The 18395-nt window shown below is 35.3% G+C and overlaps 1 protein-coding gene across 1 annotated transcript; it reads left to right on the plus strand.

Moving 5' to 3' along the window:
- The first annotated feature begins 1024 nt into the window (after positions 1-1024).
- On the plus strand, positions 1025-2117 carry LOC113273626 (CASP-like protein 1E2). Its single transcript, XM_026523279.1, has 2 exons — positions 1025-1485; positions 1596-2117. The coding sequence occupies exons 1-2, from the start codon at positions 1235-1237 to the stop codon at positions 1933-1935; spliced, it is 591 nt and encodes a 196-aa protein (XP_026379064.1). The 5' UTR covers positions 1025-1234; the 3' UTR covers positions 1936-2117.
- The last annotated feature ends 16278 nt before the right edge of the window (positions 2118-18395 follow it).

Genomic DNA, 18395 nt, shown 5'->3' on the forward strand with positions numbered 1-18395 from the left:
TTTATGTACCTTGTTTCCTTTTGTTTGGTGGCGTTGCCTTCGTGCTGTGTTTCTATTTAGTCTCTTTTCTTAATATATCTTCTAAGACTTCTATCAACAAGGAAAAAGTTCCCAGGAAACAATTTGGATAGGCTCCTGCCTCTTTTCCTAGCCATTATTCTATTTCACTCCAATTAGTCCAACAAATTGCAATTAACACCAATAGCCATAGCTATAGTTTTTTGGGGAAACCACCCCCCGCCGGTCATAAGACTCATAAATGTGTAATGAGCAGTTACTTCAACACCATCCATCCTTTACAAAAAAAAAAAAAAAAAGGAAAAAACCCTGGGCAGGTTTTAACAACGGCCACACACAACAAAAATCTTGGAAGCTCAATTTAAAACCAAGCGCTGTGGATTGTTGTTGAACGTTACTTGTACCCACCCATCCCACGAGGTTGAGTTCAAGGCTAAATTCGATTATTGTTTTCTACCCAATATTGTAGATAAGGTCCCAGGCAGTATTTACGATGCTTTCCAGCAAAACAAAGAAAGTGAAAAAATGATACATTACTGCTCGTGGTCCAAACTAGTCGACCTATCAAAATCTTGGTAGGGCGATGACGATGACCTTCCCAACTTTTAACTCTTTATAGATTTTGGACGCATTATTGAAGTGATATATAGCACGGCCCAATTATATGTACCATAAGTTTTTGATGATTTGGGCGGATTAGTGATAATCAGCACGTCGAGTCCTTCAAAAACTACTACCACTCTACCAGCGGATATGCATGTCGAGTCCTTCAAAGATGCATGTCGGATATGTCGAGTCCTCCATCTATTTATACATCTTCTCTTTCGATCAACAAGAAAAAAAATGTTTCCTTATAAAATCCATCTCAGGTTTCTGAAAGATCTTGTGCCCTGCGCAAACGCAACTACGTTATTAATCTCATCCCCACATGCAACTATAACCTCATTTGATTTGATTTTCGTAAGGCTTTTTAATTTTTTTAGCAGCAGGCCGCAGGACATTTCACCCAACTTCCTTACTAGTTCTCTGAAGGCTTTAATACCTTCTTTATTTTCACACCTAATATTGACCGGCCTCTTTTCTCTTCTATTCAAAACCATCTCTCTTCACCATCATTTATCTCTCTATTAATACTTGTCCTCTCTTTCTCTAAGAGGGTACATCTTGATATATATCCATTTCTTTCTTTGATTCATTCTCTCTAACAGTTTTCAAAATGGCTGAGAATGGATACAAGAACCCCATTGATGGAACACCAACAACAAATGGAAGCAACATGGCCAACAAAAGGAGTGTTGCAACTTCTGAATACATCCTTAGGTTTCTAGCCTTTGCTGCTACTTTGGTGGCTGTTATAGTGATGGCTGTTAGTAAGCAAACTAAGTTTGTTTCTGTTACTCTTCTTCCTGATCTACCACCAATCAGTGTTGAAGCTCATGCTAAGTGGCAATACATGTCTGCAAACGTGTAAGTTTCTTCAATTTGTAACGACTTTTATCCATATCGAAATCAAACAATTTTTTCTTCAATTTTTTTTTTTTTTTTTTTACTGTTTTGCTTTGTTTTCTCATGAACAGATTCTACATGGTGGTCAACATCGCGGCTTGTGTTTACTCAGCTCTGTCTCTAATCTTAGCAATTGTAAACCGATTTGGATCAAAGGGATTAGATCTAGGAGTCATTATCCTCGACTTAATAATTTTATCATTTCTTTTGGCCGCAAATGGAGCTGCTGCTGCCGTTGGTGTTTTAGGTTATTATGGGAACTCTCACACACGGTGGAAAAAAGTCTGTAATATATTTGATAGTTATTGTCGCTATACAGCGGTATCCATCATTTTGTCCTTGGTTGCAGCATTTATGTTTGTGTTACTATTAGCTCTAGCTGCTTCCAAGCTCCACAAGAGATGTCTATAGTTTTTGATTTAAGAATTGGATGTGTTTGGGGCTTGGTTTAGTATGTGGCAATCAATTATACTGGTACATGCATTAAGTTTCTGTCAGGCATATTGTAACTGTATTTCATTTGTATGGTATTTAATCTGGTTAGTTTCTTTTCTTTCATGTTGCACAAATTAAATACAGATCTTGTTGTGTTATTACCGTCTCATTGAAATTGATCCAACCACTGAATCGCATACAAAATATATTTAGAGCAAGTTGCAAACTTACAGTAACATTTCGAATCCAAGAGATAGAGATATATGACATACTGAAAATCTCTCATGTGGCGCAATATTTATCAGGATGGTCCAAAATGTGCTTCTTGTGCAGGTTGTGCCTGGCAGTAGGGCGCATGCACATTTCATGGAACTCCAGCACTTTGATGTAAAATAAAGTGTTCTGCCGAAACAAACGTACTTCTAAGAAACAAAATTCCAGAAGTCTATTTTTTATTTTCAATCAATTTCGAGAAGTTGCTTAATTTTCCTAGCTTAATCGGGGGCCAAACATTTTAACCTGGGCCCTTGCACTAGAGGACAAAAAAATCACTCAATCCTAATTTGGGTCACCGCTTAAAAAAATATTTTCTAAATGGCTAAAATGTCCCTAAATAATTTGTGATAATCTTAATTAATTAGTGATAATCTGATTTAATTAGAGTTTAATTCTTTTTTTTCCAGATTTTTTGTCTGCAATTTTGTATCTGATTTTTTTTGCCCCAGATCTGTATGAAAAGTCGTCATGGTATTGAAAATTTTCAGTGACGACCCTAAACAGTCGTTAATTTTTCGATTGTTTCAGTGACGACTCTAAACTGTCGAAGATTCATTAATGGCGGAAATGTACGGCAGTTTTGAGTCGTCATAAGCATAATCAATTCCCTGACGATCCTTTGGAAGAGTCGTTATTGTTTTAATTATGTATATGACGACTGTAAACAGTCGTTAATGTTTTAGAAGTGTCGTTAAAAACAATCGTTAGTCTCTAAAAAGAGTCGTTATCTTCATCGTTAATGGCGGAAATGTAAGACAGTTTAGAGTCGTCATATACGTAATCAATTCGATGACGACACTTTGGAAGAGTCGTTACTGTTTTAGTTATGTATATGACGATTTTAAACTGTCGTTAATGTCTATGAAGGGTCGTTAGTTAGGGTCGTCATTTGAAGAAAAAAAAATAGTCAAGGGTAAAACCGTATATTCACGATCGGATTAATAGGCCTGAAAATTTTGGGGTGCAAATAAAATGTCATGATCCCCAATTAGTTTCTTTGGCCCCCAATCAAACGAGGTTAATTTTCCACACCAAACATCTTAGACATAGTATTATCGTAATACTGGGCCTGGGCTTGTGATTGTGATTTATTCCCTTGCCTCATCTTCTTCTTTACAGTCCCGTGTCGATCTTCAGTGGTGTCCTCCAGGGGTGAGCATTTTATCTGTAATCCGCCGATTTAACCGGGACCAACCGTATTTGTGTGGATGGATGCTCGGACCGTTCTCTAATGGGTTGGATGCGTATGGGATTTTTGAAATCCAACATATTACGGATTGGCCCTCGATGCAACCTTGAAAATCCGTTGGACATCCATACCCGTTATATTAAGGACATTTATATAGTTTCTTGAAAAAATATAAATAATTTTGGAATTTTTAAGATGTTTAGTTGGAATGTTGTTCATGACACTTCTATATTTATATACATATATAAAATGCGTAGGTTCTATAAGAAGTCATCTGTATTGGCTTTATTTTTTTCATTATAAATTTTAACTAACACAAATCCATTGGATTATCCGCACCCAATCCGTTCATCCGCATCCATTGGATGCAAATCCGTTGGATGTTGGATTGGATGCGGATGCCAAATTTGAAATCCGTAGTGAATTGGATTGGATGCGGATGAGGTGAAAACCGGTCCATACCGGCCCTTGCTCACCCCTAGTGTCCTCCTCCAAGAGGAACTTATAAAATAAATTTAGATGGTTCCTTCCTTAATGCGGATGCCAATTTTGAAATCCGTAGTGAATTGGATTGGATGTGGATGAGGTGAAAAACGGTCCATGCCGGCCCATGCTCACCCCTACTGTCCTCCTCCAAGAGGAACTTATAAAATAAATTCAGATGGTTCCTTCCTTAATGCTAATATACCGGCCCATGCTCACCCCTAGTGTCCTCCTCCAAGACTAACTATACGTGATTTTGTAGGTAGTCACCAAGGCTCAAAATGTATCTACCTAGCAGCTGCATTGGGTCCAGAACACGCGGAGTGTAGGAGACTGTGGGAGGCAACTCAGTTGGCTAAAAAACTAAATTTGGAGAAGGTGGAATTTGATCTAGACTCAAGACTAGTGGTCGATGCTATGACTAAAGACTCTTTCAACACAGATTGGAGAATCAGGAACATGGTTTTAGACATTAAAAATCTATTTCGTAGTTTTAATTCTTGGCAATGTTCGTATGTGTCTAAAGAGAAGAATAAGATCACAGATATTCTGTCAAAATCTGCTAGAATAGATAGAATAAGTTGTGTCTGGTTATTAACCCCTCCCGATTGTATCATAGATCAACTACAAGAGGATAAAAAATATGTAGACACTACTTTTTAATAAATTCAATCTTCCAGTTTCAAACCAACTACACATATGATAAGAATCGGGATCAAGAAAGAACAAAAAATAGTCGAACAGGTTGATCCCCTAAATCGGCGATTAACTCAGTTGTAAATCGCTGTAACTCATGAAGTGCAGAACCTAAATCTTCAACCGAATCTTGCAAAATATACTACTCAATCTTTCCTTTCAAGGTTAACTTACTCTGTTTATGGTTAAAATTGATTAATATGGATTGTCTTTCCTTTTTTCACTAGGTACTGGCTCAGTGCAGGAGGGTTGCTAGGAATTGGAGTGGTTTTGCCTTTTTTCTCAGCAATCAGCTTCTTTCTGCTCCATGGACAATCTTTTGATTCTCTTAATACACGCGTTGATTACTTTAATACTTTATAGATATGGATTTATGGTTACTGCTTTAAATGCTATCTGGTTAATTACCCGAGAGTTACTTTTTAGGGTTTCAAGTTATAACGGTCGTTTTTCAATTACTGCGGAAATTTTATTTAATTTTTGTAAGAAGCTTTTCAACAGGTGTTCGACATTCACTCATGGAAAAAGTGGCAAGAAATTTTTTATAAGGATTACCTTCCTCGTTATTTTCTCCAAAACTGTTCTTTGCCCTGGTGTTAGCTCAATAATGGACTCTGAACTTGTTCAAGTCCAAAACAAAATGGCATCAACATCGATAGTATATAGATTAAGAGCTTTGAAAGAACCAAATATCTCTGATGAAGATTTGATACAAGGTGATATACAGTAAAAGTACAACTTTCTTGGAAAGGTTTACTCAGAAAAAACCTTTTCAGTGAGTGATTTGGATAAAGAATTGAAGAATCTATGGCCAAAAAGCAAAGATATTTTCAATAAAAAGAAGAAGATGAATCTTATCTCGTAAAATTCCAGACTCAAGAAGAATTTGAAGTTGTTTTAAAACTAAGGCAATGGTTCCTGGAGGGAGACTTATTTGTGCTTGAACCATGGAACCCACAAATACCAAAAATTTGGTTGATTTGACTAAGAAGCTTCTTTGGTTAAGACTCTACAACATGCATCCTGGATTTGCACATGTTAAAATAGTCTATGAAATAGCAGGAGCAATGGGGGAGGTCAAAGAGATAGATCCACCATATTTTAATGTTCCCAAAGAAAAAGTTCAAAGAGGTTCAGTTTTGCTGGATGTGAGGTATCCCCTTCGTAGAGGTTTCTGGGTGAAAAATATTACTGGTGAAGAAGTGTGGATTCAGTTGTTTTATGAGAAACAACCATTTAATCTATGTGATTTATGTTATACTATTGATCATAATAAATTGGAATGTGCTACAGTTGCTGCTTAGCTTCTCCATCAACAAAGAGGTTACCTTTCTTTGAACTCAATTCATGATCCACCATCTTGGACAAACCCAGATACAAGAAAGCGCAAAGCTGCAAGACAACATGCAATAGAGACTGATCAAAGTACTAAAGAGGGAAATCAAGGTGATACTAGCCAAAAGCAGGATAGTCAAGTTGTTGTTGCTGAACAAGCTTGCATGCATGAAAATCAGGAAGATCAGAATTCAGCACAATTTATTGTTCAGGTTTCAAAGGAATCAGTCAGTTTGAAGGAGCAGGATAAAGACAACATTATCAGAAACATTCCTTTGTCTACTTCCTCCCCTGATACTATAGTTGGCTGTGATTCTCAAGGTATGATACAAGTACATGCAAATAAAAACAAAAATACTGATATGGTGGTCCAGAGATATGGGAAAAGAATAAGGTTTGAGGAGGGTGGTCCTAGTAACTCCGTTAATGTGAATAGCGGTGAGCATTGAAATCTAGAAAGTATTAATATTTTAGGAAACATGACGGAAGAAAAATGTGGAAAATCAGTTGAAAGATTTTAATATGTCTTTGGGTCAGAAAGGTGGATATGGGTCGAATATGGAGCTTCTTAAATCTTACATTGCACTAGGAGCATTTGATCTTACTTTTGATGATTTTAATGTCACTAATTTAGATCCAGACACTGCTTATCTAAATCATGTATTCAAGGATCCTCTCAAAGAACTCATTAATCAAGTGGAGGATAACTTATCGAGTTTTAATCCCAATGATTATAATCTAGATATGTCTGGAGAGGAGCGTGTGAGTTTAGATGAACATTCTCCATCCACAAATTCCCACACATCCTTTCATGGTACAGTTTCACAGCAAAACCAATCCAAGAGACGTAAAGCAACTTCTTGCAGCACTGATGTCCAGGTACTAATCCATCTATCTCATACTCCTTAATTTAATACGGTGTTTATATTAATTCAATCTATTTTTCACTTTCAGTCTGTGAATATCTTAGGTTTTACTTATAATTATTTTCTAGTGTCTTATCTTAGATATTTATCTGAATTTAAAAATTTCCAGTTGAGTACCACTGTTTACATAAATTATTCTCAAGGAATAATGAAGATACTATCTTGGAATGTTCAAGGATTATCCTCCAAAGATACTAGAGACTATTTGGCACATATTATTCAGAAGGATAACCTAGATATTGTATTTCTAATGGAAACTAAAGTGTATGAGTCTAGAGCAAGAATTTTAACTCAACAATACTGTTATCCTAAAAAATAATTGTGAGTTCAGTTGGTCTCTCAGGTGGATTAGTTTTAATGTGGAAAGATGGGTTTTCTTGTGATGTAGCTTGTAGCAAAGACAATGTAATTCATCTCATCATTATATCTAATGTCTTTAAGCAAGAATGGCTCCTTTCTTGTGTTTATGGTTCAACTTACTATGAGTTGAAACAAAGACAATGGGAGTTCCTCAGAGAGTTAAGTGATAATGTATTTCAACCTTGGGTGGTGATAGGGGATTTGAATATCCATCTTAATAATCAAGAGGCATAAACTAGTAAAACTTCTTTAGATAGTTGGGTGTGCAATGTAATTGGCAGTGCTGGCTTAATGGATATGGGATACATAGGATCAAAACACACTTGGTCAAACAGGGTTAATGGAAAAGGACACCGAAGAGCTAGGATAGACTTTGCTTTACAAAATTTTAACTGGGTCAGGGACTATTCTAGCTCAAAAGTACTACATCTCCCGTTTTTGGGCTCAGATCACTGTCCTTTGCTCCTAATAACTGAATCTAATTAATTAAAACCAAAAAATGCATGGAAGTTTTATCGATGTTGGTTAAGAGATACAACATGTTATGAGGTAATCTCTAATTCGTGGGATTCTACATCAGCAACAGATGATATTAACACTAAGCTTGCGACAACGAGAAGAAAACTATCAAAATGGAATAGACAACATTTTGGTAGTATTCACTCTCATGTTCAGCAACTTCTTCAACATATTTCTCAGTTACAAGCTCAATCGTTTAGTGATAGGATTTCTAATGATATATGTACTATTCAGAAACTTGATTACTGGAAAAAGATTGAAGCAGATTTTTGGAATCAAAGATCTGGAGATCATTGGATTAAAGATATGGACAATAACACAACTTATTTCCATACTAGAACTAATAGAAGAAGGTCTAGAAACTATATTTCAGCTTTGAAAGACAACAATGGGCAGTGGTGTCATTCTCTGAAGGACCTTGAAAATTTACAGACTTCTCATTTTGAAAACATTGCTACTTCTACTAATCCAGAATTCAACCAAAATTCCTTTGAGTTGATACAGCCAATAGTGACACCTGAGGAGAATCAGACTTTGATTTCCATTCCTTCTGAAGAAGAAATTCGTGATGTTTTAAAATCCATTCCTAGCTGGAATGCTCCGGGGCCGGACGGTTTTCCTTCTAGTTTCTTCCAAACTCAATGGTCTACTGTTGGTGCTGATGTAGTTAAGTTAGTTCAAAATTTCTTTCATACCAAACAAATACGACCTCATATCAATGAAACCATTACATGTCCGATCCATATAACTAAACATCCTTCAACTCCTAGTGACTACATACCAATAAGACTTTGTAATATTATATATAAGATAATTTATAAACTTCTGGTTACTAGAATGAAACCTCTCATGGAGAGAATCATTTCGCCAACACAAGCAGCTTATGTTTCAAAGAGATACATAAACGACAATATTGTGGTGGCACATGAATTGATTCACACGATGAAAAACTATAAAAAGAAACAGGTATTAGTAGCTCTAAAGTTGGATATGTCGAAGCCATTCGACAGAGTGGAATGGCCTTTCATTGAAAAAATGTTAGATTCATTGGGATTCTGTGAGGAATGAAGAACAATTATCCAGCAGTGTATTTCGACTACTTATGTCTTAATGTGTCTTAATGGCAGTATGTACAAAGCATATCAACCTACTCGTGGTCTCAGACAGGGAGACCCTCTTCCATACTTATTCATTATCTCTATGGAATATTTTACTAGATCTTTAATGCATGCTGAGGCAATGGGTCTATTAAAAGGAATTCAATCAGGAAAAAAATCGATAACTATCAACCATCTGTTATTTGCAGATGATTGTATGTTGTTTTTTCAGGCTACAGAAGATGGTATGAATCAGATCAAAGATATTTTACAAAACTTCAGCCAACTATCAGGCGAAATGATTAATTTTAACAAATCATCAGTCTTTGTTGCGGGTGATATATCTTCTGATCAGAAAGCTTTTATTAGAAACAACCTTGGAGTGAAACAGTTAGTGACTTTAGACAAGTATTTAGGTGTCCCAATTCTTTTGGGAAAATCAAAAACTAACTCTTTTGCTTCTGTTAAGGATTTTTATGAGCACAAACTTCAAGGTTGGTGTTCTAAAACACTTAACTTGGCGGCTAGAACAACTTTAAGTCGGTGCTTAACACAATGCCTACACACTATATGAGTAATTTTAAACTTCCTAAGAATATCGTTACTGAGTTGGAGTTAATTCAGAGGAAATTCTGGTGGGGTCGTAAAAAAAATAAGGGTTTCAGTCCCATTTCTTGGAATTCACTTTGCTTTCCTAAAGAAGAATGAGGTTTAGCTTTTAGAAATCTTGAATTGTATAACAAAGCACTCATGATAAAATTAGCATGGAGACTGTGTACGGAGGAGGACAAACCTTGGACTCGGATTATGAAAGCTAAGTATTCTCCTTTCTGCAACTTTCTTCATCTTCAAGAAACGCATAATAACAGTTGTTGGGTTTGGAAAGGGCTGGAATTAGGACTCCAATATGTTAGGCAGTTTCACAGGTGGGATGTGAGATGTGGTACTAAAATATTAGTATGGTATGATAAATCGGTGAGAGGTCTAAATACACCACCTTCTCCTAAAGAAAATTATTCAGAGTTAAACAGAATTGTTAATGTTTCTGATCTTATGCTACAAAATCCAAGAAGATGGAATACACATTTGATTCAAAAGGTGTTTCCAAAATAATCTGCTGATGTGATACTTAAAATGCATTTAGTTCAGTTTGGCACGGACAAGCCAATCTGGGAATTGAATAGAACGGGTGAATTCACTATCAAATCTACATATGATGAGATTGTTAGGCAGTTACGAGCCTCTAATGCACATAAAAATAATGATATTCCTAGAACAGTTTGGAAATCTCTGTGGAAAATGAATGTTCCACATAAAGTTAAATTGTTCATATGGAAATGCATCAAAGAGATAATGTCGACAAAGGAAAAGTTTCATAGATATAAAAAAGATATTAATCCAACATGTTCTAGATGCTTACAAACGGAGGAAACATTGAATCATCTACTTATTGATTGTGATTATTCAAGATCAGTTTGGTTAGGCATGAACATAAATGTTTCTTCCTTGCAAGATCAGCATATTCAGGTTAAACCCCGGATAGTTTCTTGGTTTTCTAACATCAAGTCAAATTTGAATGATACTTCATCTGATTGGATCTCAGCTGCGATGATAACTGCCTGGTTCATTTGGAAAAATAGATGCATGAAGGAGTTTGAAAACAAAAACCAAAACATTCACTCCACAATTTATTCTATCAAACACATGGTTAACCAATGTTCAGTAGAAAATTATCATATTACTGGACAAAATGCTACCCATTGGTCTCCACCTCAGTTGGTTGTTCTTAAGATAAATATTGATGCTTCGTTTGATTTCCATAACTCATATATAGGTATTGGTTTAATACTTCGCAACTGTGCAGGAAACTGTGAAGGCATCAGAGGTAGATTCATCGATGGAGGAATAGATCCGGAGCAGGCAGAATGTCTAGCCTTCAAAGAAGCTATTTACTGGGCTAGAGAAAAGGGTCTGCAGAAAGTTATTTTTGAAGGGGACTGTGTGAATATGATCAACTCAGTGAATCTTTCCAAATCTTCGGTTCATTGGATGAATGAAGGCATTGTAAATGAAATAAGGCATCTACTATCTTGGTTTTCTTGATTTGAAGTTAAATATGTTAAAAAACAAGTAAACAATGCGGCACATGTAATTCCTAACAAAGCAAGAACTGGCAAAAACTCTTTTGGTTACCAATGTTGCATTCCTGAATTATTCATGAATGTAATCAGGGGTGATCAAAGTCATGTCAGTCTAAGTTACTTGTAATTTTCCTTAAGGTTGTGTTTGATAGGAGTTAATTCCATGGAATTAGCCATCTTTCCATGGAAATAACGTGTTTTCCGTCGTTTGGTCAAAAATCTGTTTCCATGGAATTGCAATAAAAGCGTGGCCTAAAGTATTTTTTAAACTCAATTCCGTGGAATTCCATGGAAAGCCTTTCCTTACCTCCCCCAGGAAACTGATTCCATGGAAACACTTTCCATGGAATTGTTTCCTTTCTCTGTTATCAAACATAGCCTAAATAATAAAAGTAGTTGTTTGCATCAAAAAAAAGAAATCTTCCAGTTTCAAAATAAAAAAAAAACGATGTACTTCTAAGAAACAAAATTCGAGAAGTCTATTTTTGATTTTCAATCAATTTCGAGAAGTTGCTTAATTTTCCACACCAAACATCGTAGACCCGTATACTGGGCTTGGGCTTGAGATTTATTCCCTTGTCTCAGCTCGTGCACAACAACCCGATCCGACCGACCAACCCGACTGCACCGATCTAAAATAAACCGAGCCGACACAAACCCGATACATCTAACAGTTGTGAACGGTAAGAATATTGCTAACCCGATCTAATTTCAGATATAGTCGGATGGATAACCATACCGACCGACCTGTTTTTAAACCGACCGAATATGTATATACTATATATAACCATTAATATAGGTCCTAGGATTAATATTTATTAACCATTGATCTATGGTCATAATAAACTCCCCTCTTTACTTTAACCCTAGCCCACTTTTCTTAAGTCTTCACTTCCCTTGGTAATGGCAGAGAACATCATACCTCCTTTGTTCTTCATCTTAATACCGTTCCACCAGCAGCATCTTCAGGCAAGTGTACTTCCAAGTATAAATTTCAGTAAAAACTTAAAGGTAAGGATTTTGAGGGAATTTGGGGATTTAGATTAATCTGGTTAAATCCGAATAATGGAAATAGTTTAATTAATGGGTTTTGCTTGATTTTGAATTTTGTGGTTTTGGATTTTGAGGAGAAAACAACCAAAAGAAGTAGCAATTGGATTCTGTTACATTTCTTCGCAGCCTCTTTGGATTATTTCAATACTAATAACTCAGATCCTTTTTGTTTGTTTTTTCTTATGATAATCAGTACTGTATCCATAGATGCTTACTTTTCATTGCAATTCATTTAGATCTACGATATCCAAACATTATTTCTTTTCCAAGTTCTTCCCTGACTATTGATTCATGGATGCAAGACAACTCAGTATTGCAAACATCGCCCGCTACTATTATGTTGTTTAATCACGTCGGCATCCGACCACCGACCCGACACCACCCGATCAAAAACTAGGAATTACTGGTTAATCCTGTTTACTAGAACCCGCTTAATGTGTACCCGCTTAATGTGTAGTCCATCATTAGATATCTTTTAAGCGGTAGTACGATTTTATGTTTTTGGACCAAAAGAATTAACCCCCAGTCCAAACACGTGTGAGAGTTATGAAGCGTTTTTTCCTAAATGCCTAAAGTGCCCTCGTACAATGATAACATTCTGGATCTAGTTCCTTATTTCAGTTTCTTCTCCGACGAAGAGCTTTGCCATGGCGATTGATGGAGAAAAGCCAAGGAAATCTAATTCTCTGCAAACCAAAATCAGTTACGATGATAATTGTTAATGTTTGTTTTCCTCATCTTTAATTTTATATCTTTAGGGTTTAATTGGCGGCTCCTCGTCGATTTCATATTGATTGATTTTCCTGATTTTTCTTTTCATGACGCGAGAACTAGGTTTTTCATCATTTTTATAATCTGATAGTAACAAACATATGAAATGTGAAGAATATGAGTCCGTAGACAACTAATTAGCCATGGATTAGTAAGGGATTTAGAATTGGGTAAAATTGTTCAGGTACTATTATTAATTGTTGATTTGATTGAATATTCGGAATTTAGTTCGTTATAAATTGGGTTGAACTGATTTTGGTTTAAGATCTTTAAGTTTTATAGATGTTTATGTTGTTTTTGTATTCTTAGATGTAAGTAACATTTTTAGTGTCAATACGTGTGAAATCAAGTTGTTACACCATGCATGTGTAAAATGCAGAAGTTTCTCAAGGTATATACTATATGATGTTATTGAATTATTTTTTTTTCTTTATTTGTATGTTGAACCTACTGTGTGTGTGAAGTGATTTTTTGCTAATTATGCGAGTTGAGACCAATGGTTAAGTAATATATATTGTTATGTACTAGGCTTTGATTCAGTACATATTAATATGTCCTAGGTTTTCACTAGCTCTAACATGCATATTTGTATTGCAATTTTTTGTACTTCATTTATCATTCAATGGTTGTTGTGGTTATAAGATTTAACTGTTTGTCGAGCAAGTAACATGGATACATACATTGTCCTAAATTTGCAACCTCGGGAAAGGAAAAGTATTGTTGCTGCAGGTACCTTCGAAGCGATCTATTATTATGTGGTGTTTTTTTTATTTGACGTAATTCTGGATTCTGTGTGGGAAAGTAAAACATCTAAATGAAGTTGCACTATGTACTTTGAGGCAGTAATATGACGCGTATATAAATATGAATAGGAATTCAACACATTTTTCTTTCATGATTTATCTTATATAAAACACTCCATAGTAAATTTATAATTCACCAATCTGATGAAAAATGGTATTGAGGTTGGATTCACTTTTCCTATTTGGAGGCCATGGGTAACATTTACATTTGACGATGCAGGGAAATGATCTAACTCGGTACATATTAATATGTCCTAGGTTTTCACTCAGTACATATTTATATGTACTAGCTCTAACATGTAGACTTGTGCTAGAGTTTGCAATTCTTTTTACTTCATTTATCATTCAATGGTTGTTGTGATTATACATATGCTGAGCAGGTAATAGGGATATGTGATTGTTGTTGCCCTGAATTTGCAAACTCGGGAAAAGAAAAACAGTGTTGCTGCTGGTACCTTCTCAGCATTCAATTATTTTGTGCTCTTTTTTTTTTTTCATTTGACATAATTCTGGATTCTGTGTGAGAATGTAAAACATCTAAACGAAGATGAACTATGTACTTTGATGCAGTAATATTAAGGGAATATAGTATAAATATGGATAGGAAATTTATATGCCCCTTGCAGTGTTCCCCTGGAACCGGTGTTTGACTGAGAAATTGTGCCAGAAGTTGTTTACAATGTGGTGAAGGACCAGGAATATTGTGGGGAGATTACATATTAACATGTACTAATTCATTTGTGTCTGTCTATGTGAACTCTTAATGCATTTTTTTCGAATCCTGATGTTATTTGCTAGATTAATAAGCAAACATTTGTTTACAGATGAGATATATATCACTTTGGATTTTAATTTGTAATTTTTTGAGTCGGCTTGGATTTTAATTTGTTACTTTTTATGTTTGTTTTAATAATTGGCAGCTATGTTGGATGAATTGCAAGAGCATGTTGAATTCATTGACATGGAAAATGGTAAGTTGATACCTTATTAATTTGGGATTTTTTTTTATTATATAATGTAATTAGTTTGTATGTGTGTCACAGATTTGCATACAATTGGTGGTTTAGTCCCCCTTTTTGAACACCTGAAGAATTCGAGTGCAGGCATCCGAGCAAAGGCTGCCAAGGTTGTAAGTATTATAGTTCAAAATAATTCTAAGAGTCAGCAACTTCCAATTGCCGCAAACAGTCTAGAACATCTCAATATGTACTAGGTTTTTACTCAGTACATATCAAAATGTACTAATTCATTTATGTCTATTTCTTAATGTGTTTTTATTCTAATCTTGATGTTGTTTGCAGGAGTGTGCTAGATTCTTTGGGTGTTCTGTATTTTTAGCGTTCTCTAGTCCTTAATGGTTAAGTCATTGACTCTTGATAGTTTTTATTACGTCTTTGACAGATGACAGTTTTGCGGAAGGGGATGTATGAAATATAACAAGCTATGGTGATGTTTGAGAAGAAGCTTAAATTCAAAAAACAAACAACAACAACAGTTATGGCCGCTGGAGATGCAGCTACAAGTCATTGAGGTTGTAGACATCAAGGATGAGAGAGAGATTGGAGGAAATATCTCATCAACTTGATGAGTTGTTGATCTATGTTTTTTTGGCATAATTTTCTTTGCCGCCAGGTTTTACATTACAACAAGATATGTAATGCCACTATTTAAGGATTCATACTTTTTAACGCCACTTTACTTTTCAATGCCACTATACATTATAAAAAAAATTGAGTTTGTGCATCAGGTTTTACAGTAGATGATGTACTGCCTGTATTCAAGGTTTCCAATATGTTTTTGTTAACCTTTTCCTAGCCCTTCCTTTGTAGTAGTATTTATGAGTCCTGTACTTCGGAAGATTATTGTATATACTTTGTTTATCAAAATAAAAAGATTTTATTGGGAAATATGAGTTGAACTCACAGTATACAAATGATATGCTATGGAAAAACTACAGTATATAAATAAGGTATCCGGAGAAACCACAGTATATAAAACAATGTACTCAGGAGGGGAACTTGCATTAAGTAAACTTTGTACACTGAAACAAAAGGAGAAGTTGAAACAAGCGGAGTTATTCCTTGCTGTAATACAATAAGTGACGATCAACGCCTTCAATTCCGAACTTTACAGTCTTTTTAGCACCCGTTTTCTATGCAACACATTCATAATCTCAAGCTTGTGCTGGCTTGATAAATTCTAGATATTTATACACCGCAACATGTGCACATCGCTGCAACTAATAAGTTTTTCCATAAAAGCTTAATGTTAAAACCAATTTTTGCAACAAATATTTATTGAAAGGGAAATAAAATCACCTATTTTTCACGATATAAGAAAATATGTACTGGCAGTTGACACTGTCAAAAACCACCAAGTTTATCACAGTACAACCAGATATGTACTGCAGTTTTTACCAGTATAATCGAATATGTACTGGAGACAATTGACATTGTCAAAAACTACCCCGTTTTTCAAGCATTACAGATCAATATTTCTTATCAGAAACATGCTGGTTTTACATGTTATTTTCCTCTTGCAAGGTAGCACATGTTGATATGACCTAATACAAGTGCAAGTTTTCTACAATACTAGTCAAGATAAGGAGAAAAGAAATAAGGCTATTTCTGCAGTACAAAAGAAATAAGGTTCACTGGTTTCACATGATACATATCAGTAACTAATGCTTTTACACAGTACATATCCGTATCTATTACAGTACATATTAATATGGTATATCAATTAATGACCTAGTACATGTCAATATGTACTGTAGTATCATATTCAAGCATAAACTAGGGTTAAGGGTCTATGCGATATATAATTATATGTACTGCATCAACGAATCACTTTTGGATAAAGTACATATTGATATATAATGATGCTTGTGGGGAGCATAAAAGAGATTTTAGTACAACAAAGCATATTGATATGCACTGATGCTTACGGAGAACTAAAAAAGAGTTTTACATAGTACAATAGAACGTATTGTTATGTACAGATGCATACACACAACAACAAGGAAAACAATACATATTCATATGTACAAAGTAACACAGTACAACATTACATATTTATATGTATTAATGCTTATAGAGAGCATAAAGAGGGTTTCACATAATACAACAACACATATTCATATGTACAAAGTAACATAGTACAACAATACATATTGATATGTATTGATGCTTATAGAGAGCGTAAAGAGGGTTTACATAATACAAAAATATATATTCATATGTACTGCATCGTACACGCAACAATAATCCAATTATTCAACATTACATATTAATAAGTACTACCAATATGTAATATGTACTATTAGATCATGCACATAACACTAATCTAACTATCGAACATTACATCTTGATATGCATTGTTCCTTTTAGAAGCGAAATTAGAAGTGAATTTTAGATTTGTACCTTCTTTTGGTAAAAATGCTTTCTTCCATTTTGTTGATGAAGGAGTAACAATGTTTTCTCTGTATTTGTTGTTGATGGTGGAGGAGTAACAATGGTTCTCTTCCTTTTTGTTGTTGGTGAAGGAGTAACAAGAAAACGAATAACAAAATCAGATCCAAAACGAATTTCCATCAAAAAAATAGGAAAATCTTATTTGATTTCACCGAATCTAGGGTTTTCCCATTGATTTTCTTCTGCTTTGATGATGAATTATTTGGATTTTGTGACCTAGATTTTCAGATAAAACTCAAAATCGTGCCCTAGATTTGAAGTTTTTACTAAAATAAAGAAGATGAAATTGAAATCAGGAAAAATAAAGAAACTGGAACTCAAAATCGTACTATAGATCTTCAGATTTGAGTGAATACAAAAGAAGATAAAACGTATTTCTGCCGCTGGACCGTAGAAGATGATTAAAATTTTACACGGACTCTTCTCATGGGTAGCTTTGTAATTTTACGTTTTTGAAACTTTGTTGGACCAGCCAGCAAATGTTTTATCCCGCTGGACTACAGATTAACCCGGATCGGATTTTCTGGACTAAACAGGAAATTTCCCGATCAAAAATCGGTTGGGATTAAAAACCGACCCGTCTGTGAACTTGGTCCTATTTGGGGATGCACGTTGGAAAATCGATCAATGCGGTGCACTGGTCGGTAGAGCCAAAACCGACCCAACCCGACTGTTGTGCAGCCTACCTTTCAAGATAATAAGGTGAAACAACCCTGTCACTCACTACATCATTGATGATGCTAATGAATATATTTATTGTTCCAATATGGATTGTCAGCTGCATTGCCAAGGAGAGAACCGAAAATGCTCAACGCCCCCGCTCGCCCTCCAACACTCACATCACAAATATAAAGGCCCCATGCTAACTCCAACAACCCATTGAAAAGAAAATCAATGGTGAGTGATGAAGCCACCTAGTGGGGGAGTGATCGTGGGGTACGTAGCAGCTTCGAGAACCGAAAATGCTAACTCTGCAAACTTCCAATCCAGAAAGACTGGCAAGAGCTGATGTTCTCAGAAAGGTCAGGTTCGTAAGCACAATATCCATATACGATAACACATGTGGATTTACTCAAAGGTTCAAAAGTATTTTATCCTTTTCTTCATTGGTTTTAGTACTAACTTATTTGGCAATTGCAGTTGGAACAAATGTACTCCCTCGATTTTATCCTTTTAGGAGGCTCTCAATTTGCACGACTTTTCCTGCAAATACTTCCTCCAACATATAAAAATGTAATAAAGTCACTGAAGTATGAATCACATGCGACATTAAGATTTGGTCAGGAGACAAAAATACAGAACTAACAAAAGTCT

The sequence above is a fragment of the Papaver somniferum genome, chromosome 4 (genome assembly GCF_003573695.1).
Source record: "Papaver somniferum cultivar HN1 chromosome 4, ASM357369v1, whole genome shotgun sequence".
Lineage (NCBI taxonomy): Eukaryota > Viridiplantae > Streptophyta > Magnoliopsida > Ranunculales > Papaveraceae > Papaver > Papaver somniferum.